At 35.7% G+C, this 25,745-nt stretch overlaps 1 protein-coding gene across 2 annotated transcripts in view; it reads right to left on the bottom strand.

The window, feature by feature from the left end:
* The window catches only part of KIZ (kizuna centrosomal protein), a 207,257-nt gene extending 182,508 nt beyond the window's left edge, over positions 1 to 24,749 (bottom strand). The window contains exons 1-3 of one of the 2 annotated variants that reach the window (XM_051975851.1): positions 24,610 to 24,749; positions 8,401 to 8,463; positions 4,292 to 4,454 (exon numbers count right to left, since the gene is read on the bottom strand). In XM_051975851.1, coding sequence (XP_051831811.1) covers positions 4,292 to 4,454; positions 8,401 to 8,463; positions 24,610 to 24,695 — 312 coding nt within the window. In that variant the 5' untranslated portion in view covers positions 24,696 to 24,749. The remainder of the gene's footprint in view (positions 1 to 4,291; positions 4,455 to 8,400; positions 8,464 to 24,609) is intronic. The other variant, XM_051975850.1, reaches the window with a different exon arrangement.
* Positions 24,750 to 25,745: the final 996 nt, after the last annotated feature.

Genomic DNA, 25,745 nt, shown 5'->3' on the forward strand with positions numbered 1-25,745 from the left:
AAGAAATCCACTTCCATCAAAATACATCCTCATACAGTATTGCTGTTGAAGTGTATAATGATCTCCTGGTTCTGCTCATTACACTTAGCATCAGTTCATGTAAGTCTCGCCAGTCCTCTCTGTATTCATCCTGCTGGTCATTCCTTACAGAACAATAATATTCTATAACATTCATATACCACAATTTACCCAACCATTCTCCAATTGATGGGCATCCATTCATTCCCCAGTTTTTAGCCACTACAAACAGGGCTGCCACAAACATTGTGGCACATACAGATCCCTTTCCCTTCTTTAGTATCTCTTTGGGGTATAAGTCCAGTAGAAACACTGCTGGATCAAAGGATATGCACAGTTTGATAACTTTTTGAGCATAGTTCCAAATTGCTCTCCAGAATGGCTGGATGTATTCACAATTCTACCAACAATGTATTAGTGTCCCTGTTTTCCCACATCCCCTCCAACATTCCGCATTACCATTCCCTGTCATTCTAGCCAATCTGATAGGTGTGTAGTGGCATCTCAGAGTTGTCTTAGTTTGCATTTCTCTGATTAATAATGATTTGGAGCATATTTTCATATATACCTAATTTTTCTAATATTCTATTGACCTCTTTAATTTCTTCTTTGTTTGTGATTTGATTTATCTAATTCTGAGAGTGCAAGATTGAGACCTTCCAATATTATAGTTTTGCTGTCTATTTCTTCTTACAACTCTCTTAACTTCCTAAAGGAAGAGTTAGATGCTATTCCACTTGGTGCATATATGCTTAATATTGATATTGCTTCATTGTCTATAGTATCCTTTAGCAAGATATAATTTCCTTTCCTTATCTCTTTTAATTAGATCAATTTTTGCTTTTGCTTGATTTGAGATAAGGATGGCTACCCCTGCTTTTTTGACTTCACCTGAAGCATAATAGATTCTGCCTTTTACCTTTACTCTGTATGTATCTCCCGGTTGTGTTTCCTGTAAACAACATATTGTAGGGTTTTGACTTTTGATCCAGTCTGCTATTTGCCTCCGCTTTATGGGAGAGTTCATCCCATTCACATTTACGGTTAAAATTACTAATTCTGTATTTCCTGCCATCCTAATATCCACAGATTATGCTTTTCTTTTTCTTGCCCTCCTTCCCCCCTTCCCTAGTATTAAACTTATTGGTTCCCCTTGTGTCACACAGCTCTCCCTCTTTAGGATCCCTCCCTCCTCCCTTTGAATTCTTTCTCCTTTCCTGTACCCTTCCCTTATTACTCTTTTTCCTTTTCTCTTTTCCTTTCCCACTTTTTAATGAGGTGAGAGAAGATTCTCTGTAAAACAAATATGTTAATTATTTCCTCTTTGAGCCAACTCTGATGAGAGTAGGATTCACACAGTGTTCCTCCCCCTCTCTAAGTTCCCTCAAATATGATAGGTTTCCTTTGCCTCATCTTTGCATGTAGTTTCCCTCTTTTTATCTCCTCTTTTCATCTCCTCTTTTCCCTTTTTCTGAACCTTTCCATTTCTACTTCCTTTTTTTATGTTATATCAGTAAAATCAAATTATGCATGTGATTTTTATGTATATCCACAACAGAAACACAGTTCTTAAGAGTTCCTTTTACCTTTTTCTACTTCTCTTGAGTCCTGTGGTTGGAGATCAAATTTTTTGTTTAAGTCTGGTTTTTTCCTTAGAAACAAATGGAATTCCTCTGTTTCTTTAAATGATCATCTTCTTCCATGGAAAAAAATGTTCAGCTTAGCTGGGTAGTTTATTCTTGGCTGCATTCCAAGTTCTTTTTCCTTTCAGAATATCAGATTCCAGGCCCTTCGATCCTTTAATGTTGAGGCAGCCAGATCTTGAGTGATCCTTATTGTGGCACCTCAGTATTTGAATTGTTTTTTCCTGGCTGCTTATAATATTTTTTCTTTAGTCTGAAAATTCTTAAATTTGGCCACAATATTCCTTGGAGTCTTTATTTTAGGGTCTTTTTCAGAAGGTGTTCGATGAATTCTTTCAACACCTATTTTACCTTCCGGTTCTATTACTTCTGGGCAGTTCTCTTTGATGATTTCCTGTAAAATAGTATCTAGGCTCTTTTTTTCATCATAATTTTTGGGTAGTCCAATGATCCTCAGGTTATCTCTCCTAGATCTATTTTCCAGGTCTGCTGTTTTTCCAAGTAAATATTTGACATTTTTTTTTTTTTGGTTTTGCTTGACTGATTCTTGACTGATTCTTGATGATAGTCATTTCTATTTTTCGGTTCTGACTTTTAGTGAATTATGTTCTTCATTAGCTTTTTTTTTTTTTTTTAACACTTCTTTTTGTATATGTTCAGTTGAGTTTTTAAATGAGTTGTTTTGCTCTATAGAGTTTTTTTCCATTTCCCTATTTTTTTTTTTTTTGTTAGTGAGTTATTTTCTTTTTCCAGTTCACAAATTTTGTGTCCCTGTACTTCTTGGGAGTTTTTTACTTTTTCCAATTCACATTTCAGGAAGTTGTTGCTCTCTTGCATAGCTTCTCTCTCCTTTCCCCATTTTTCTTCTAGTTTTTTAAGGTTTTTAATAACCTCTTCTAAGAGAGCCTTTTGTATTGGGGACCAACAATTGTCTGGAGACTGTCTGCTATTAGTCTCTTCAGGGTTGAAAAGCTGTTCTCTTTCTGTATAGAAACTATCAATTGTCCTTTTGATTTTTTTACTCATTTTATTAAAGCCTGTAGGCTCTGCCTTCAGAGCCAGGAGGTTACCAGCTTCCTCTGCAGAGCAATGATAGGTGTATGGATGGTTAACTGTCCTGCTAGCCGGCTACAAAAAGCAGCGAGGTACTGGAGTACTCTGGGAAAGAGTTCCCCACCAGGAAGTAACTCAGGCCTGCAGGGCTGAGCTGGGAAAGTACCCTGCAAAGAACCCTGCTATGTGGGTTAATGACTGCTCTGGGGCTAGATTCTGAGCAGTGAGAGTTTCACTACCCCAAGCCAAAGCCTGCCCTGGGGCTGTGGGTATTAGCAGCTGAGCAGTGAATGGCCCTGCAGGGACCAGAAGTGTCTCTGCCCTGGGAAGCACAGTCCTGCTGGGGAAGTTCTATTGCCCCAAGCTGAGCCCACCACTGTGCAGATTAGAGGCTGCCCCAGGCTGTGCCCCCTTGCTGTGCAGATTTGTACCTGCCTCCCGCAAAAGCCCCGAACTACAGGATGTGGCTGCAGGGCTGCGTTACAGGTCTACCTGAGTCACTTCCAGATTTGAGTGGTTACAGCCAGATCTTGTTAAGTTCTGGCGGTTTTTTAGAGTACCCTCTGTTTTAGGCTTTAATTTCTCTGCCAGTTTACTGCTTTGTAATCAAGGCAGAGCAGTTAGCCTATAGCAGAGTCATCTCTATAACTTCTCTAGCCACAGAGATCACCCCCGCCCCTGGTCTGCTCAGGAGGCTAGTCTCTTGCTGCCTGTGCTAGTCTGTTCCTGACCCCTCAGGACAAACCTTTCCTGGCGATCTTCCAGATTATCTTCGGCTGGTAAATTGTAGTGCTTCTAATTTTCATGAGTTTTAGCAGCGAAGAGCTATTTTTGAGGCTGAATTTAATAGTTGGTTGAGGGGATGAGAGGAGCTTAGAAGGTCAAGTGTGTCTTTTCCACCATCTTGGCTCCGCCCCCAGGAGCTTATTCTTGGCTAATGCCAAAAGAGTGTGTATCTTATCCTCAAAATAATAAGATGCCACGAAAGCTTCACATGCAGAATAATCACATGGTCACATCTGAACAGCAAGAATGTCAATCTGATATAGACAAGAATCAAATTTGTAAAACAAGTCATCCCTCAATTGATAAATGGTCAAAGCATATATGAACAGGCAGTTTTCAGATGAAGAAATCAAATATGTATGTATATATATATATATATATATATATATACACACACACACACACATATATATATATGTATGTATGTATACACACACACACACACACATACATATCTATCACTATTGATTAAAGGTATGCAAATTAAGACAGCTCAAAGGTACCAGGACAAAAAAAAAAAAAAAAAAAAAAAAAACGATTAATGTTGGAGAGGATATGGGAAAACTGGGATAGTAGTGCACTGTTGGTGGAGTTGAGAACTAATCCAACTATTGTGGAGAGCAATTTGGAACTATGGCCAAAGGACAATCAATTTGACTGAAGAGGGAACTCTCTAGTTGCTTTATCACATAGTGGGCCCTTAATAAATACTCAATGATTGACAGGTTGATTCAGAATCACTTCTTATTTTTGAAGTAAAGTAAAGTAAAGACCATATAAGAGTATTTTACCTTTAATTTCTCAAGTCTGTCTGAATTTCTAGTGAAGCTTCCAATATGGTCCTGAATTTGATGACACTGTTTTAAATACTCTTGGTTTCGAATATGAGCCTTTCTTTCTGATTCACATATTTCTTTCAGGTATTTCTTCAGTTTTATATACTTCATTTTAGTTCTAGAAAACAAATGCAGATTTAAAAAATAAAATTAGATTTTGAGCAGTAAACTTGAGAAAACATTTTCAAAGATGCATAGAATCACTTTTAACACACAAAAAAAAACAATAGCTGTGTGATCTTGGGCAAGTCACTTAACCTTAAATCTTAACACCTGCCTCCAAAAAAAAATGAGCATTGAAAACTATCTTTACACGTATTTAAAAATAAAATACTATAGAGTAAAAGAAAAACAGAATTACAAATTCCTTCCCCCCCCACGCCTTCCTCATTGAGAAGGTAAGCAATTTTATATGTTATACTTGTATAGTCATGCATAACATATTTCTATATTAATCATGTTGTAACAGGAAACAAAGATCAAAATAAAACTCCAAGAAAAATAAAGTAAAAAAAGTATGTTTCATTTTTTATTCAGATGCCATCAGTTCTTTCTCTGGAGATAGATGGCATTTTTCATCAAAAATCCTTAAGAGTTGTCTTGGATTATTGTATTGCTGAGAATAGCTAAATCATTCATAGTTGATTATCTTACAATATTGTTGTCACTATGTGCAAAGTCCAGCATTATTCTCACTACAGCACATTATCTTATGACATATACATTGTTTTTTAATGTAAGCTTCTGAGGGTAAGGATTTGTGTTTTTTGCTAGTCAGTCAATAGCAACTAGAAGGAAGGGTAGCATCAAGGAAGAACTCATGTAGAAGATGACTTGATCTTTAAAATAAACTAGGGATTCTAAGAGATAGAAGTAAGGAAAGACGATGTGTATTTTTGGCACAAACAGCAATTTGGACAAAAGAGGAGAAAAGATTGAAATATTTCAGTTAAAAGGTATTTAATTAGCTCACAGACTGAAAAAAGAAGTTATTTTTGAAGCTATGAAGGTAGGATTGAACAGTTTTTATTTTACCCTAGATGTAGCAGAAAGCCATAGAAATGTATTTTGCGTGGCAATGACATGACTTGTACTTTAAGAATCCAATTTGGTAGCAATATGGAGGATAAGTCACCCGCAAAGACAAACCTGAAGCAAGAAAACCAATTAGGATACTACTGGAATAGTCTAGGAAGAAAATGATAAGGCTTGATCTAGGATGAAGTGAAAAGGAGAAAGATGTAAGAGATGTTACAGACTGAGAACAAAATATGGCAACTGATTAAATATAGGTAGTGAGAAACAGTGAGAAATTGTGAATGACTCAAGATGAATTTTGACTACTAGAAAAATGGAAATGACTTTGATATAAACAGGAAAGCTTGGAAGTGGGATAGATATGAACAAAAAAAAAAGTGGATTTTATTTTGCAATCGTTAGGTTTGAAATGCCTTTGGCATATATGTTGTTAATAAATCTAATAAACAGCTGGTGGTGTGAAACTGGAAGATACCTGAGCTAGCTGGATAGTCTAGATTTGGGAATCAACAAGGATAAAAAATTAAATTTAGAGTATTTGGGATGATGATAATTGACAAAAGATAAAGCAAAGTTGCTCAAATCTTACTTTGTTGAAAGATTCAAAAGGGATAACAGGGAACTGATATCCCTAACTATTCAATCTAGCTATTCTAGAGAAAGTCAAGTTACTCTCCCAAGTAAATTATACCTCAGCTTCTAAAAGAACTGGCATATGTGATTGCTGAACCACTCCTGGTGATATATGAAAGACCACAGGTACTACAAGACTAAAGAATGCCAAAAAGAGATACAAACATATTTGGAACACTTAGTAGAAACAATTTTTTTTTTTTAGAATGGGCAAGAGCTAGGATCTTTTGCAGGTAGCAAAGGAGTCATTACAGAGGGAAAATACTTAGAGAATATTAGTGATTGTGGGGGCAGGCTAATCAAGAAGATGGGAGAGGATGAAATCAATGGTAAATGTATAGATATTGGCCTCAATGAAGACTAAGTTTACTTAGCAGTCTATATCAAGAAAAAAACAAACAAACCTCCAAAGATAGGGGGAAAAAATCATCTTCAAAACATCTATAATGACTCAAATCAAGACTTCAAATAAATTATTATATATCAATGATTTTCAATAAATTCTTTGTATTTATGCTAGTATGCTAGTAACAGTTTACTTTCATGTAAGTTATCATTCTTTAATTTCCCTTCCCAACTGAGTGCTTCATGACTTCCCATCACACTTCAAGAGAGACCTCTGCTATTTTCTCTTCAAATCGGGTTAGTTGGGAATCAACAATTGAAGTAGGGATATTGCTAGCATAAGTGTTTTTTACAGTTTGGCATAGAGCCATGCATATAGCCAAAACTCAGTAAATTTATTCATTGTATTTTTCCATACTCTTCTACGAGTATCCACCCACAGAAAATAAACTTCCATCCAAATTTAAAGGATAATTTCTCTAATACCAATTCCCAAATCTGACTGTTAAGTCAGTCAAATTATTCAGAATCTATTAAGTCCTTTTTAAATAAGTCTCTCCCTGAATTTTCTAGAGATATACAATATAGTAATATATTATTATAACATGTAATTCAAATATAATATAATAATAAAAATAAGATTCGGAGACACAATTAAATAGTCAAACCCTAAGAAACGTAAAAGCTGTTGATTAGGAAGAATGTGTCATTTGCTACACATTCTTTTAATTCTAATTTTCCACTGTTCTATGAATGCTGAATAGCAGACATGTAAACTCCAAAAACTACTTTACACTTAATATACTATATCTACTACTGTTCTATATTCTCCTGAATCCAGAAGCTAGAATAATGGCAGTTTCCATAGCATTTCATGACTAGTTTACTGCCTAAGACTGAGGCATTTGGAGCTCTTATGTTCTTTTTACTATAGTCCTTATCTTTTCCATTACTGCCAATAGAATGCCAAGCCAGCCATATATTTAAGGCAGAAAGTAATCTCCCTTCACTTTATAGATGAGGAAATTGATGTCCAAAGAGGTGGTTGAAGAGCTCCTCAGCTCTTTACTTTCCACCAGGCTGCAATTCTCTAGTCTCTTCCACCCTGCCCCAAACTGGGGGCATTCTCTCCCCACTGTTCCTCCCCTTTCCATGCTGTCTTTCACATAAAGATACAGGCTCTTTGAAGGCAAGGACTGTCTTTCAATTGGCTTGTATTTGTACTCCCAGAGTTTAGCACAGTGCTAATAGGTATACAATAAATACTTAATAAATGCTTGTTGACTAACTGACAAACAACAGATCTTTTAAGTTCACATCCAGTACTCTTTTTCACTGAAGCATAACTATCTATAAATTTAAAAGGCAAGGGTTAACTTTGAGAATTGAGATATGAATGTGTTTAATAAATAATAAAAACAGTACGATTGGCTTTATTTTTGCTTAATATTTTCTCAACATTCACTTATGATTCTGACATGAGGTTTCATTTTAATACTATCTCATAAAGAAAATGTTTTTTATAATTGAAAGCCAAACTTTCTCAAAGTAGATCTTAAAATGCATAAATCCTAATACTAAGAATGTGCTCTACAAATTTCCTCAGTAAAAACTGTGCATGCAATCACATTGCACTCTCATATACCATGAATAGATGCCAGGTGATCTTGGTACAGCAACCCGATTGAAGATTAACTAAGAAAATTCTGCATTAACCACTATAGAAATTATTTCATTTAAACTCTGCCTCCCCAAAAGGAATAAATGAGAATAAAAGGTAAAAATTACATAGCAAAAATATAATGAAAAGAATCTAATTTCCATTTTATTCTAATTTTTCTAAGAGAATCCACTTAACACATAATATATTTTATAATCTTTCAGGAACATATACACACATATACACAAAGAATATTAAAGGTACTTTGAAAATTATGTACAATATTTGAAGTTGTGTAATATTTTAAGCTACATAATAGTTTACTTAATATTATATGTTATAATGTGTGTCAATTATATTAAAAACTGTTATCACTATCATTACTTACCTATATATATTAGATTGGGAATACTCATAAAGTTTTCTTTCCAGTTCTAATCTCTTCTTTTCACTGCAACATTAAAAGAAAATGTTTTGTAAGTAAATTAGTAACAAAATTAATAACCAAGATTTATAAAACATTTTCATTTACAATTATGCGTCTGGAACTATTTGCAGTGTTCAAGTTTAATAATGATATCAACTAACATTTATATAGCAGTTCAAAGTTTTACAATGTGTTTTTCTAATAGCAAACCTGCAAGGTAGGTATTGGATTATCATGGGAAAACTGGGGATCAGAAAGGTTATGACTTCCTCAGAATCAGCTACTTTAGTAGACAAGTGTTAAAAATGTATCTTTGTATAACATATTCTGACTCCATATTTAGAACTTCTTACTGCCTCCTTCCAAGCAACAGATATACTCAGATTATTAGAGAAGTCAGATATGTAAAAGGACAAAAGTGATTGAGAAAGAGAAAGGATTCCCAAAGCAAAATAGAAACCTCCATGGGAAAAACCTTTTTCAAGGTAGATTTTCATGAAAAAATAAAAAAGGGAGATGAGAAGAAATATTCAAATATGAGGGCAGGATAACATTTTCTGCACAAACCGATTTAACGTGCCTTTTGACATTATGGACAAGATTATGGTATGGGTATAAAGAAAAACTTAATTCTGGGCTTAAGGCAGGCCAGAACACAGATGAGTTTGGTCCCTTTGGCTAGGATTCAAACCAGGTTTTCTATAAATATTTTAACTCTCTCAAATTTGTCTTACTATTTTTTCATAATGCCTTTATTTCACTATTTTTTACTATTTTTCAGTAATAAACATAAACACAAGAACAGTGAAATACAGGAGGGGGGAGAGAGAAAGAGAGGAGAAGAGGAGATTAAGGAAGAATGTCACAGAACAATTTAAAAGTGAATAGTTTAACTGGTGTCAGAGGTCTAATTTGCAGGGGAAGCAATTTCCATAATAATCATAAACTAGCCCACCCAAAGTTGTAATAGAGAGGTTCTTTGTGAAATAAAAATTTCCTCAAGGGTTTTACCTTAACTCAAAGATAGAAAATTCAAGAAATCAAAGTCAGTTGCATACTCTCCACTCCTGTATACTTTTTTTAATTCTCTAAGTCAAAGCTTCTTAAAGTTTTTCGACTCATGACCTTTTTTCACCCAAGAAATTTCTACCTGACTTCAGTAGGTAGGTATATATACATAAATAAAATACATACATAAAATAAGCATACAAACAAAACATGGATAATGAATCATAATTTTATGACCTCAAAGGGTTACCAGATTCCCATATGGGGTTGCAACTCACAGTTTAAGAAGTTTTGCCCTAAATTATAGCTCTCTGGGAAAGATTAAGAAAGGAATACAAAACAAATGGAAGGGATTAAAAATAATTTTAACAATCAATAAAATTTTAAAAAGAAATTCTTTAAAACTAACTAGTGTTACTGGTTTGTAACGAGTTTCATTGGAAACAAATTCAGGTTTTTAGCAAGTGAGAAAGACATATAAAATAAGGCCACAACAGTTATTACATATTTTAAGAATTTTAATATTTCCATTAGATACACTCCTTGTTGAATATATTTAACTCTGCTACCTCTGTCTATCTTGGGCACTCCAGTACTTTGGTGCTGTGTGGTGACCCTAGATTGCAATGACCTTACTTTAGTTAAAAGACACTGGTTTTTCATTGTTTTTTGGTTTGCTTTTTTGTTTTTTAATTTCAGGTTTATTTATCTGGCTCAAGAAGTAAAATTTCAAGGCTCCTGCTTAGTGGCTACTATTTTCAACCTTGGGAACAGCTGGTATCAACAGGAATCTTTTTGTGTTCCAATTCAGATTCAACTCAGCAGTTTAGCCTGGGTCTCTTTAATTTCCTTAATTTTTTTTTTTTGGTTGAGTTCTTGGTTCTTTAATTGAGAGTTTGCTATAACACCCACAAACAATTCTGGTTCTATTCTAACAGGTTCAACTAAAGAGATGACTGTTGGGTTTGTAATCATAGACCATATGATTGGTCTATGATATAGATATGGAGAGAGACTCCAACAGGTCTCTCTATGGCTGATGGAATACTTTCTATTTTTGTCTGGCTTTGTGGAATGTGTTAAGTTGTGCTCTATGTGTTTATATATGTGTCCAGAGTAAAAAACCAGCCACTTTTTTCTTATTCCATTCATGGTCCAAGCATAGGGAGGAGGAAAGGAAAGTGCTGACTAGCCGTTGGCTTGCCTTTGGTTCCAACTGTAGTGAAAATTGAAAGTTTTAAGTGTAGGTAACCTTAAAGAATATTCATAGTAACAAAAAACAGTAGTGAGAAAGAAATGGTTTGAGATGAGTACTTGATGGGCTTTTTCTCCCAGATGCTTCCCTTCCCCTCACCAACCTATTAATTTGAATAAGATCCTCTTCTATGACAAAGTTCCTCACTTATTCATGCAAATCTCTCTGCCAGGAAAGGTAATTATACAGAGAGTTAAGTTAAAGGGTGACTAGAGCTTAATTTTTCCCTTCTTTTAAGGAATTTGTTTGTAAGTAACAAACTTTAATTGAGAATTGATCTTGAATATTAGAAAATGTAAATCTAGCTTTTAATTCAATCCCAAATTAAAGTTTACAAACATAACTGATAATTTGAATCTGGGGAACTGTCTGGCTTCTTGGCCACCAGTTTTAAGTGTTAACTCACAGAAAGGAGAACCTTTGTGTGAATTGGGGACCAGTCAAAAAGTAAATAGAATATGATTAGAAAATCTATTCAGATACTTGGGAGTTTTACAAACTAAAGTAATAGGAGAAATCAATCTAGAAATGACTTTTGAATTGGTATGTGTGAACTTAAAATTTCACAATTTCTATGAGACTTCTACCCATTTTTATAGTAGATTACATTTTAAAGTTTTTGAGAACTGTTTTGCTTCTTGCATATACACAAAAAAGAGAAACATTTAAGAAAGCAACTTGAAATATAAATATTTTACAAAATGTTTTTGTGTTACATCTATGAATAATATATCAGTTTAATCTTTAGTAGAAAAACCAAGATTTTCTAATTTTATATTTCAATAAAATATACACACATATATATACACATATACATATGTGTATGTATGTATTAATATATATCATCAATACTGCACCTTGAGAGTAAATTTAACAATTCATTAGTTTTGTTTAACAATAATATATACTAAAATTATAAATAAAATATTCAGTGGAATGAATATAGTCTAGGATATGATTGAGATGTAAGGAATGTAGGATTGGAGCAAATAAAGGGGGGAAAAAAAGGAAATAAAAAAGGTGTGGACCACTGAAAGAATGTATGTATATATATGGACAGAGGATGTGAAACTGCATTCCCTTTTCATCTGTAAAATTAACTCTGAAATTCTGTCCCCTTTGATTCCTGACCTCCCAGACTCCAGAAAGTCTATGAGAGAGTGTGTTTCTCAGGCTGGGCCATTTCTAAGGCAAATCCCCACCATCTCCATTCATAGTCAGGCTAAAAAAGCCTTCAAAGTAATTTCAACTGGGAGATCCTGGTCTGATCAGCTCAAACTGCCCCCAGCTCCCTGCCAATATCTGCTCAGAAAATAGTTTCTGCTCTCTCATTTCTTTGCAGAATGTCCAAAGTAGTATACTTTGTCTCTTTGACATAGCTGCCAGGATTCTTGCCTGCTGAGGAGACATTCTCCTCAGTGCTAGACTCCATTTCCCTAATAGGACTTTGCCATTAGGAAGACAATCTCTTAACAAAGCTGACTTCTTATCCAATAATAAACTTCCATTTTTGCCACTTAATATTTTGAGCTCGTGAATTCTTTCACAAAGGACCTGTGCCAACCAAAAGGGGATTTCCACAACTCTCTGACTGCCACTAGAACCTCAACACACACACACACACACACACACACACATACACACACGTATGTATACACAAGAGAATGGAGAATGAAGAAGGGAAAGAGAATGGGAGGGAGAGAAGGAGGGATGGGTTAAGGAAAAAAGTTTTAAGCTCTCTGATTTTTGTATGGGGGAAAAAAAGGATATGGGAAACACTATGTTATATTTTGTAACAAAAGGACTTGAAATTCCTGAGTTTTTCAAGCTGGAGGGTTAGAATGGGAAGCTGCTGCTCATCCTTATATGGAAAGCCTCAGGGAAAAGTTAGCCAAGGCTAGAAACTAGGAATTGATCCAGTTCTTTGAGAAATAGGAAAAAGTTACAGGGAGGTGGGAATTGTCATTGCATGTCTCTAAAAATAAGTTTATCAGGATAAGAACAATTTTTAGACAAAGAAATTAAAACCATTTTTAGTCATATGAAAAAATGCTCTAAATCACTATTGTTTATAGAAATGCAAATTAAGATAACTTTGAAGCACCATTACATACCTCTCAGATTAATTAAAATGACAGGAAAAGTTTATGATAAATGTTGGAGAGAATGTGGGAAAACTGGGACACTTAATACATTGTTGGTGGAGTTGTGAACTGATCCAACCATGCTGGAAAGCCAACAGGCTTTCAAACGGTGCATTCCCTTTAATCCAACAATGTTTCTACTGGGTCTGTATCCTAAAGAGATCATGAAAAAGGGAAAAGGACTCATATATGCAAAAATGTTTGTAGCAGCTCTTTGTAGTGGCAAGGAACTGGAAACTGAGTAGATGCCCATTAGTTTGGGAATGTCTGAATAAAATATGGTATATAAATATCAATTATTATGAATTAGAAATTATCAACAGAATGATTTCAGAAAGACTGGAGAGACTTATATTCACTGATGCTGAGTGAAGTAAGTAGAAACGAGAACATCGTATATAGCAACAACAAGATTATATGATCACCAATTCTGATGGATGTGGTTCTTTTCAACAATGAGATCATTCAGGTCAATTTCAACAGATTTATGATGGGGACAGCACCTACATCCAGAAAGAAGGCAATGGGGACTAAATGTGGATCAAAACATAGTATTTTCACCTTTTTTGATGTTGTTTACTTACTTTTTCCCCCCCTTTTTGATCTATTTATCTTGTGCAGAATAATAAATTTAGAAATACGTATACAAGAATTGCACATATTTAACATATATTGGATTATTTGCCACCTAGTGGAGGGGGTAAGAGGAAGGTGAGGAGAAAAATTTGGAACAAGGTTTTACAAAGATGAATGTTGAAAATTCATCTTTGCATGTATTTAAAAAATAAAAAGCTATTATTAAAAAATAAAAATGAATTTATTAATAATGGGCTCTCTTTTTCAAATGCTTAGATAAATTAAAATTTAAATAACCCAGATTTGATTTAGTCAAAATATGTTCTGAATGTAAATCAAAATGTGGTTTTAACAGAACAACTCTTTTAGGGATTACAATCTAAAATGAGGGGTTATCATCTTAAGTTTTTTACTACAGATTAGCTGAAAATGGTAGGTGTTTTGAAATACTTGAAATAACTGGACCTGTAAAGAATAATGTTGAGTAATTAAAATGATTACTTAAATATTCTGTATGACATCATTTGGAAAGATAGATCCAGGTATAATTTTATTGATTCTGGTCTTATTTTAAATAAAACATTTTTCTCTCTTAGTAACATGCTTTTCACAAGCCAGAATTTATTGTACTGTTTGGCATTAAGATAAAGTGTTTTAAAAAATGCAAGAAACTGGAAATTTGTTAATTATGAGATCTTAAAACAAGTTGCTTCAGTTTAGCCACATTATCAGTAATGTGGATAAACATAATACCTCACACTGATTTAATAATTCATTGTATTTGAAATATTGGTAAAATGGTAAACTCCTTTTAGATCAATATTCTTTTGAGTGATAGATTAAATTGTACACTCCTTTGGGTTATAGATTCCATTGTAAAAAGAATAATTTTAAATTATTCATTTAGAAATATAGTGATAACTTAGTATTCATCATTAATTGGTTCCAGAAGGCACAAGGAGTAAAGAGCAAGACTAGGACAGAACAAATTTTTCCCATAAAGAGTATATCTCAGCCTAACCATCTCTCCCTTCCAGGAAGTGGGGCTTTCTAGATGTGGAGAAATAAGCCAACATAGCTGGGTTCTTCCCTTCTTGAACACTTTCTGAGGAGAACCACGGCCTTTATACTTTTCCCCCACCTTACATTGCCCAACTTCCTTTTTTTTTTTTTTTGGGGGGGGGAAGGGGAGGAAGGAAGAAGAACAGGGACTAGATGGAGAAGTAGAAGCTATGGTCCTGCACGCACTCTCCCCTGCTCAGGACTCTGGCCTGCTGCCTGGGCTCCTGTCTTTGCTGCTTCTCTTGATACTGCTACTGCTGCTTCTGCTGTGAAAAAAGTTGGGAGGGCAACCCTGAAAGGCTAGGATCTTTACTCAATCTCCTATATAAGAAATCTCCCCCCTCTGGTTAATTCTAAGCCTTGCTGTGATAGCCTAACATATACTTAGCTGCATATGTTATTCTCATCTGGAAGCAATTGGAACTAAGGATACTTTAGATAGTTTGTGCCCTTGGGCTTCAGTGGTTCCAACTGTTTCTTCTTCTCATAGCAAAATCTCTAAACCCAAAGTATGTCTTCACAGTGCAATACCTTAGAACCCCCTACTGAGAGTCTATGCCCTCAATAACTAATTAAATGAGTATTTGATCTTGTCATCTGCCTGTTTACAGTTATATATTCACATATAAGATAGATAAGCTCTTTAAATTTTTCAAAATGTTATGGGAATAATTAGGCAATGTAAGAGCTCATGGAGCTAATATATGAATTGGTTCATAATTTATATTTATATCTATCTGTATATGAATTAATTCATAATTAAATCCAAAACATCTTCAGTTTTGTAAGACATTATGGGGCTAGAACACATATTTATTAATTAATTTATAATTAAATCCAAAAATAAAATATAATTAAATCCACAAAAAAAATCTTCAGTTCTGTTTTAAAGAATAGTATTAACTTATGTAAGGGAGAATAACTTATGTAATATCTTGTGCTATTTCAAAGGGCATTCCAATTTTTTAATTTAGTTTATTATTTAATATGGGTTTAGTAGTAGTATGGAGAGCATGCTCTGAGATAAAAGCAAATGTCATAAGGATTTGAAAAAGGACATAAAAACAATGACTTATATGGGTATAACATCCAGTTCAGATGATCACAGTTAAAGAAAACTCATTTGATACATTCAATTTGTTTTTACTATTTACTCTCTTCAGATACTTATTCCATCATAGACTTTTGTTAAAATAAGGTTCTTTGGGGTGACTTCATTTGTGTGACCATTAGGCACAGAAGTCCCTTACATACAAAGGGTACTGTCATTAGATCCTTAGTGGTTTCTCATCCTCCTAAATGAGTAATGAATTGTCTTACTTTTTTCCTGTAAACTTTACAGACATTTTGAGTTTTCATGCTCTCAGCATTCAACTATTATGATATATAGGAGTTGTTGGGTTGTTTAATCATGTCTGATTATTTGTAACTGCATTTGGAATTTTCTTAGAGAAGAATATTTAGAGATTCCTTTTCCAGCTCATTTCAAAGAAGATGAAGTGAAGCAAATAGGATTAAGTGGCTTGCCCCAGATCATACAGTGTCTGAGGACAGATTTTGAACTTTCTGACTTTAAGCCTAGCTTCTATCCACTGAGCCATCTTGCCATCCTAAATATTTGAAAGGTTCTGTGTATCTCTTTGAACTCCAATTTTAAAAGTACTCTTAAAACTTTTCTTAAATAAGAAAATATGATAAATATCAAATTCATAAACAGAAGGATTCATTCACTAGAGATTAAATGTTACCTACAAGTCTCTTGTAGTCATATCATCATGATATCCCAATCTTGATCAAGAAGAGGGAATGTTGAATGTAGCTGATGAACTTGCTTGATCCTAAAGCTACAAATTGCTTAAGAGTGATTGAAATCAGTTTAAAAAAGGATATTGAATGCAGACATCAGAAGAGGATACAGACTTTGATTTTAACTTAGCAGGTCCAAATCAGTTTTCTGGTTGCTATTCCTAGAGTCTCAGCCTCTAGTCATCCATACCATCTCCCAGTCTTCTCTATGGGCTTTTGGTTTTTAAGAAAAATAATTTACATAATAGCTTCTCAAGGCTGTGCCTCCCATGAGACTTTCTCCTTGTTGAAATGTATTTAACTCTGCTCCCTTCTGCCCACCTCAGATACTTCAATATTTTGGTGCTTCATGGTGACTCCAGATTACAATCCCCTTGCCTAGTTTGAAAGACCCAGTTTTTGCTATTTTGGTAGTCTTTATTTCAGGTTGACAGTGTTCAATAATAAAGAGGAATCTAAAACATTTTTAGAAAGAAAACTGGAATGGAAGAGATTATTTTCTTCTCAAACACCCCAAACAACAGGAGTGAATAAATGCAGCAGTCAAGGATAACAGCAGAGACCAATAAAGATTCTCTCTTCCCTAAAAGTGAACTAGGAGATAGGGTTGAAAGAAGAAGTTTAAAGAACAATGAAGAAGCCTGTCTAGGACATTATGAATAGAACCTAGTAACACCATGCTTATAAGTGAATCAATGATTTTTCTGTAGAGTTACGTTATGACATGGGAGAATAAAAAAGGGGGGGGGGGGAAGGAAAGGAATGTGTGATGTGGCAAGACCAAATCAAGAGCTAACAAAGAGGGGAAGGTGACTCTTGTGACCACAGAAAGAGAAAAGTCTAAAAGGGAGAACATGAGGGAAAAGGAAAGCTTAAAAGCAAGGGGTAGGGGAGTATGGTCTTGCTTTGGTGGTAAGTCTGAATCCCATTGACTATTCCTCCTATGGATGAAGAGAATTGGTCTATGAAGGGAAATAGGGGCTTTTCAATGGATGTGGCCTAGGGCATTTGCTGCTTGAGAAATCTATACATTGTCCATGGGGGTAGGAGGGGAGATAAAGAGTTGGAACTCTTGCATGAAACAGGCACATAGAAGAGCTTGAAAACTGATTGTTTATGAGGATGAGGGAGAGGGAGAGGGAAGAATAGAGGACAGCTGTAGGTTGTGATCCTGGGTAATCATCTTCCACAGAAATCAGAGCTAAGAAGGTTGGGATAAGTGAAAAGGGTAGGTGAAATAAGTAACATGACTGGAATGCAAGGCTGAATATGTAGATTTAGAAGTCACCAGAAAAGAAACAATAAAAAGGAACTCTATGAGAGAGAACAGTTAAGAAAAGGGAAGGACCAGGACAGTCATATTTAATGAATGTCTTCCTTCAGTATAGCTATACTTATGTCCTTGAAACTAATTTCAAGCAGCCCCCTTCTGAATAAAGCTATTACTGATCTCCCCAAATGCTAGTAACCACCAAAATTACATATTTATTTTGCATTTATTTACTTTATGTTTATTTTTTATACTTATTTTTCTTAATAGCATGAAAGCACCTTTGATTAGGAACTGTTTCAATTGTTGTATATGTATCACCAGCATCTAGCATAGAACCTGGGACAAAGTAGGTGCTTAAGAAATGCTTGCAGATTGACTGATCAATTAGGAAAAAAATGACTGAAAATACAGCTAAGAAGACTGAAGAGCAGTTAAACAAGACCCAAGTCAGGGCAGTGTCACAGAAGTCAAAGGAAGGAGCTATCCAAATATAACAGGAGACTCCAACTTATTAACCCTTATTTTTAAATGTCCTTTACATAAAGCCTCCTCAGCTAGAGATTTCCTTTCTTTTCTCTCCATCTTCTTCCATTCATTGAGAATTGGTTCCCTCCTGATAACAGGCTCCTTGGCATCTGTTTTAGCACTGGTTACATTGTCACTAATACCACACACTGCTTTCCCCACTCTGCCTGATCCTCACTGGCTGGGAGAAGGACATAGTGTTGGATTTCTCCTTGTTCCCTGAGGCCACTTCTAGATGCTCTCTTATCACCATGACTCAGTAATATTTTCTCCTTTGAGGTTGCTTGAATCCATATCTACCACCCAATTAAGATTCTAGTACTCTCCATTTCTTCCTCAATGAGTTCAATGCCTACAACTCTAGGCCTCATAATAGCTGGTTTCATCATATACTTGTTTGTCCTTCATTATCAGAGGACCATGCATAAGGGTGGTGATGCCATGACATGCAAGTAAGTTGGATTTAAGTGAGGGAGGACTGTGCAAGGTTACCATATACTAATTTTAAAACCACCTTCATAATTCCTCTATTTAAGCATTTTTTTGTGATTTACACTCCACCCCACCAGAGATGGACTTGTCTACAGTCATACCTTTGATCTTACCACATCACCTTCAAATGTTTCACACCCATGCTCATGAACTTCAAAATTACTTTATCTGATTATAACCTGTTGCCATTCCAACTGTCTCCATCTGTTTTACAACATCAAAACCTGTTAACCCATAGAATCTTGCCTCGTATTCCACTGAAAAAATTGAGTCATTTACCCTTCCTTAATTCTTCTTCTTCTCCCTTCCTTAATTCACATTATTCAGATGCCTTCAGCCACTATCCTTTCACCCTTATTTAAAGTATAACTTTTCTTTTTCTAGGTAGTAAAGCCTTCTACATGCACACATGATCTCAATCCACCCCCATCTTCTTCAGCAGATTGTCTACTTTACATCTCCAGTTTCTCATTTATACTCAATCTCTCCCTGTCTAGTGGCTATTTCCCTGTCTTTAAACATGTCCATGAGGATAAACATATCCTCAAAAAGCAAAAACAAAAACAAACCAAAAAAAACAACAACAACAACAACAAAAAACAACCTTCCCTAGATCCATTTATCCTTGATATTTACAATTTCATTAAATTCCTCAAGGGGATACATACAGGCACACAAATAGACACACACACACACACTCACATACACTCTTGGCACTTTCTTTTAACTTTCAGGCTGTCTATTCCAGCAGCTAGAGAGCTATCCCATCTGTTTAAATGGAAGTTTGCTGACATTGTCACATAAAGGCATGATCAGAAGGGCTTTGGCCACAGGGAGCCAAGCAATGCACTGCTATCTGTTCACATCCTCCTCCTACTCATCCATAATGTCAAGATCTCTCACCCCAATTTAATCACAATGAAAGCCATTAGACTATCTCTCATCCCAAACTGCCAAGACTTTCTAAATGTTGCAGATACAGCTCTAAAATTAGCAATCTTTTTAGTTCAATGTTGGGATAAAATAAGGCACTCACAAGTCACTGAAAATTTAACAAAGGAGGAAGTTGCCCTAACATAACAAGGATATGCAACAAGATTACATTGGTATTTAGATTCTTTGGACTCAGTTCCCCCATATTTCTATTTGCAAACTTCTTTGGCCAGTCATCATGGTTTTCCTAACTAAAATATTTACTCAAGTGGTCTCAGGAATCTACCACGTATGAACAGCAACAAGTACAAGGAGTTGGAATCTTCTATTCCCCCAGAAAAGCATATTAGGATGCCAGGGCTATGCAGGTATGTATATGGAAAGACAGTTATGTCAGGGTCAAGGAAGATGAATCAGAAAACCAATGGTCCTGTGACATAGCAGGTATCCCTCAACTTGTGATGAAGAACTGGGTAGTGGGAGATAAAGCTGCAAGTTGGCATCTATTTCAACGTTCTACTATGGGTCTGAGACCTCTTCTCACCCTGGTGCACAACCTCTCATGCTGGAATGTTCCTTACAATAAGATCCCAGACCCCTTCCCCAATGTTTACTGACTTGTCTATGTTGCTATGAGCTAGAAAAATGACTCCCTGTGACTTTTTCTTGAATTTCCCCATCATGAGTTTTTAGAGGATTTTTTTTAGCTAAAAAGAGGGTTGGATGTGAGGTTTAGTTTTGTTTTGATTTTTCTTTGAGAGGAGAGAAGTAAGGAATATTCTCTGTATTTCTGTATTTTATATACTCCGGGTACTTCTCCCTTCTATTCTGTCATCTTCCCAGTGATCTAGTCAGATCTAATGGCCTCTTCTCCATCCTCAACCTGTTCAGCCTTTGATACTGATCACCCTTTTCTTTGATAGTGTTTTCTTTCTGGGTTTTCACAATAATGCTTTCTCTTGATTTTTCTTCTACCTGTCCAACCATTCCTTCTCTGTGTTCTATGCTGGATCTTTATCCAAGTCACACCCACTAACCACAGGGGTTCCAAAGGTTCTGTCTTGAGCCCTTTTCTTTCTCCATATTACGTAACTTAGTGATCTCATCAGTTCTCAGGGTTTCAATTATCATCTTACACATGCAGACCATTCATATAAACAACAAATTTTATGCAGGGCCAAATCTTATTTTATAAGATAAAGACAGTTAGGTAGCCAAATAAATAAAGCTTCAGACATTTACTAGCTATGTCATCCTGGAGGAGCCACTGGACCTCATTTGTTTCAATTTCCTCATATAAAATAGAGAGAAAACTAGCACTTACCCCTGTTGTTGAGGATACAATGAACTATTTTTAAAGCACTATATAAAAGTCAGCTATTATTATAATTATCCTCACAACTCTCCTTTAAGGTTAGTATGTATTATCATTCCCATTTTACAGATGAGGCAACTGATACTTATACAAGGTCATAAAGCTCATAAGAGGTAGCATCAAAGTCACACCATGATAGAACAAGGGTACAAGAAATTGTAACTTTTCTATTCCAAAAAGTACCCTATGCTACTGTTTCATATTCTATGACCTCTAAATCTTATGTTTATATAAATTACTGGCCAGTTTCCATTATTCAATCTACACAGCTAACTTTCTCTTGAAAAAGATGATTTTATTAAAGTAGTGCACTGCTTTCTGTTCACATCCTCCTCCTCATCTATAATGTCAGGTCTTTCACTCCAACTTAACCACAATGAAAATTTATTAAAATTATTTATTAACATGTTTGTTTTTGCTAAATATATTTGTCCCTGAATCTACAATTAATATTTTGAAATTCATGAAATAAGACTGGATATTTGCGTTCTCTCTTGGAATAGTCAAACATCTGAATAAGGACACTGTAAAAAAAAGCAGTAGATGATATATGTTTTCAATAAATTGCAATATATAATTTGTTAATAGTAAGCCTATTTACTATGTCTCCTTCTATAATGCTTATCATGTGTTGTCCACTTCAACTATCCTTCATGTTCTCCAGATTTCTGGACATGCAACCATGCCACCCCATTCATCTGCACAAACCACTCAATCCCATGTCAAAATATTTTTCTCTAGCACTCATTTCAGATGCTATATCCTCCATGAATGTTTCCCAAAAGATGTCAACTGAGAGGCAGGGTGGTAGTTTAGGGTTTTTTAAGGGTAAGAGGAGATTCTTATAAAGCATTTTATAAATCCTAGAACCTCAATGTAAGCTATTGTTATTACCCACCTCAAATTATCACATAACTTAACTGTGTCAATATTACATTCCCCAAAGAATGTAGATTCCCTGAGGGCAGGAACTATTTTGTTTTTGTCTATTTCTATTACCCAGTACTGTATCTTGAATGTAATAAATGCTTAATATAATTGTTGACCTGAATTTAATTTTTCAGATTCAACTATTATTTGAGTCAGGACTATCATATAAAGCAAATTAAATATAAAATATTAGTGCTCCCATACCCTTTTTATTATATGTCATCTAACCACAATACATCACTAGCATGAACCTCAGTAGTGAGTTGTCTTCTTACCAATGGCAGTCAACAGCAATAAAGATCATAAATTCAATGAGATGGTATTTTAGAGCTGAAAACGAATTAACTAGATTAGCTAGTTGAATCTCTTCATTTAAACAAGTGACAATCAAAACAAGCTAATAAGAGACTAAAATTCAGATTTTCAGACATTTAGATTATTAAAAATAATTATAAATTAACATTAAAAATATTTTAAAATGTAAAATTATGTATTTAATATTTAGCATGTAAAAATAATTATAAATAATTGTAAATATTACATAAATAATTTACTGAAATAATGATTGACTTCTTTTTTTAAAAGTATGAAACCAATAAAGGACTAATTAGGTCCCTTATATAATTTCACAAAGTTCAATTTACTTAAGAGAAACAAATAAATATAAAACATAATACAGTATCATTTATTTAGAATTGGAAATATCCCTGATATGGAAAATTAGACTAATAAACTTAGTTCCAAAAATACTTTATCTAGAACATAAAATATGCAATAAAATTTGTCAATTCAAAACTCAAAATCATAAAATTAACTAGCTGACATCTGTAAAGACAGACACTTGTCAAGTTTTCCTTTTTTCAATGTCTAACATAGTCCATGGATGACAAAAGATGCTTAATAAATGTTTGAATGATAAATATAAACCAACTATCCTTGTACAAATAATGATTACACTGTTCTAATAGGAATGTGAAAAGTATTTTCTGGTACTAAAGAATGTTGTGTTGTCTTTATTACGTACAATAAGTGAATATATTTATCTAATATCAGTTTAATGAATTTTTCTGGATGACAGGAAAACTACTTATAGAGATGATAAAAATTTGTGTAGGGGTAAGGCAAAAGTTTGCCAGTGATCTTTTGCTGGAACTAGCTACTGACTTTGATCCATACATGATGCTGTTACCTATAAGACATGTTCAAAAATATTGGTTAGAATTTCTAAACTTTTTTCAGGATAAAGCTTCTACTTCCATTTTCAATTACTTATGTAGGTAAGGTACAGAAATTGTTGGAATATATGGTGCTTTTTTTTTCTTAACTTTAAGTAAAAAATTTTTATACTATTAAAACTATAAGTTTCCAAAAGGTTCCTACCTTCCAAATCTGACAAAAGACATTCTGAAAAAACTTTAGGTTTTTCAACTTACATGATTCTTCATAGGAAATCTTTTCTGATCCTCAATGCCTTACCTTCTCACCCACTCCCTCAATCACATGCAAAAATATATACCTGTATACTAAAGATGTCATTCTCATCTCAACCCAAAGGCACACATGAAGTTGGAGAATTTAAAAGAGATTAAAAAAAAAATAGAAAACTCTATATTATGTGAAATTGTATTGTATGGAATTGAAGTTGAAATAAGATAGCATCTTATTTCTTATATCTTAGGACAGCTGCAACTTCTTAAATCTAAGACAGAGATTGTTAACCTTTTTTTTTTTTTTTCCATCATGAACTGGGAAGTCTGATTGAAGCATATGGTTCCCTTCTCAAAAAACAGTTTTTAAATGCACGAAATAAAATACATAGGATTACAAAGGAAACTAATGATTTTTTCCCCCTTCTAGTCCTCCCACTTCCTGAAATCTGCCCAGGTTAAGGACTTCTATTTTGGGGGATGGTCCCTTTCTAAGTAAATAGAGGGATAGGGTCACTGTCATCCAAGTGTGGTGAGTTTAAGGCTGATCAAAATAGGATTGTTTCAGTGCCCACCAAACGCCAAAGCTAAAAGGGGTAAAAGGAGGAGGGAGGGGAAGGTGATAGAAAGTGATAGAGGGCAGAGACAGGGAAAGGGAGGAGAGGAAGAAAATGAGGACAAGAAGGAAAAGGAAGGAGGATGAAGGGAAGGGAGAAAAGAAGAAAGGGGAAGGGAGGGTCAGCAAAAGGGAAGAAAAAAGTAAAAAAAAAAAAAAAAGGAAAAAGGAAGGAATAGAAAAAGGGAAAACAAGAAGAAAGAAGGAAAATGAAAAGAGAGATAGTGAAGGAAGGAAAAAGGAGGAAATGAGAAAGAAAGGAAAGAAGGAAAACTGGGAAGATGGACGACAAGAAAAGGGAAAGAGAAAAGAAAGGGAAAGGGAAGAGAAGAGGAAAGGGAAGTGAAAAAAAAGAGAAGGAAAGATGAAAAGGAAGAAGAGGAGAAAGGAAATGGAGAAGGGAAAGTGATATGGGAAAGGGAAGGAAAATGAAGGAAGAGGGAAGAGGAAGAAGGAAAGGTAAAGGGAAGAAACGGAAAGAAAAGAGAGATGAAGAAAGGAAGAAGAACAGGGATAGGAAGAGGGAAGGAAAGGAGCGGCTGGTCTTTCTCGCAGTCCCCAGAGTGCAGCAGCTGCCATACCAGGCTTGGGGATGTACCAAGCGTCAGTGACAGTGGACGAAAGATGCCACACGTCAGATACAACATCCCCCAGCCTCCTTACCCGGGGAAAAGGGGCGGTCCCGAGGACCTCGACCACCCCGGCCCCGCCCCCAGCCTTGGCCCCGGCTACCTCCCCACCCCCCTACCTGTCCCTCAGCGCGCCCTGGAGGCGGCCCAGCTTCTCGTAGTAGTCGGGACTCGGAAAGGAGCCCCTCACGAAACCTTGCGCCATGGCGTGCACCCCCCCTCCGCCGCGCCGCGTCGTCTGCGTTTACCGGGAAAGCCTAAGCGACTGTCCCGGCGTGCGTTGCGGCTCAGCTGGCCCCTCCCTCTCTCGCGGGGTTGGGGGTCAGGAACAAGGAGGGGTGGATGGGGTTTACGCTGCTCCCAGCTGGGCTGGGAGACGCTGCGGCGTCCTAGGCTCTTGCTCCGCCTTAGGCTCTCTTCCCAGGAACCAAAGCGCGAGCTGCGGCTGAAGGTGTAATGCTTTTTTACTGCCAATTTTGCCCAGTTATGGCTCTTGTTCCACTTGTCCACACAAATGAACGCGGAATGGGAGCGAGAGGGACCCTGCAGTGCGCTGTCTTGGGATCAAGCGGTCACTCTTGTTCTGCTTGGCCCCGGAAGGCAGACGCTCGGGCCTGTTGGCTGTCCCCATCTCCCTACCCTGGCCATCGACACCGGATATTCTCTTTCTCCCCTCTCCCCAACCCCCTTGGCCTGCAAAGTCTTCCTTCCTCATCTCTGCCTTCCGGTTTCTCTGGCCTCCTTCAAAATCCAACTAAAATCACCCCTTCTACGAGAAATCTTTCTTACCCTCCCAACCCTTAATTCTAGGGCCTTCCTCTGTTGATTTCCAATTTACCTTTCTAGTTTACACATCCTAGTTTTATACAGCCATTAGACTGTGAACTTGAGCTGACAGTCTTCTAAACTTTTCATTGTTGTGCCTTGCGCATAATCGGCACTAAAGTACTAGTCAGATTAGACATATTCTATAATCCCACAATCTTCAGATACCTTCTTAAAAGATCTAGAGTTGTTTTAATTAAAAAAAAAAGCACTCTGCAAAAAAGCCTATGTAATCCACTACTGACCTACACCTAATACTTCTCACCCCATAATCGCACTTGGAGGTTTTCTTGGCAAAGATATTGGAGTGGTTTGCTATTTCCTTCTCCATATCATTTTACAGTTAAGGAAACTGAGGCAAACTAACCCAAGTTACTTGCCCAGAGTCACAGAGCTAGTGTCTGAGACCAGATTTGAACTAAGGAAGCCC

The sequence above is a fragment of the Antechinus flavipes genome, chromosome 2, assembly GCF_016432865.1.
Source record: "Antechinus flavipes isolate AdamAnt ecotype Samford, QLD, Australia chromosome 2, AdamAnt_v2, whole genome shotgun sequence".
Taxonomy (NCBI): domain Eukaryota; kingdom Metazoa; phylum Chordata; class Mammalia; order Dasyuromorphia; family Dasyuridae; genus Antechinus; species Antechinus flavipes.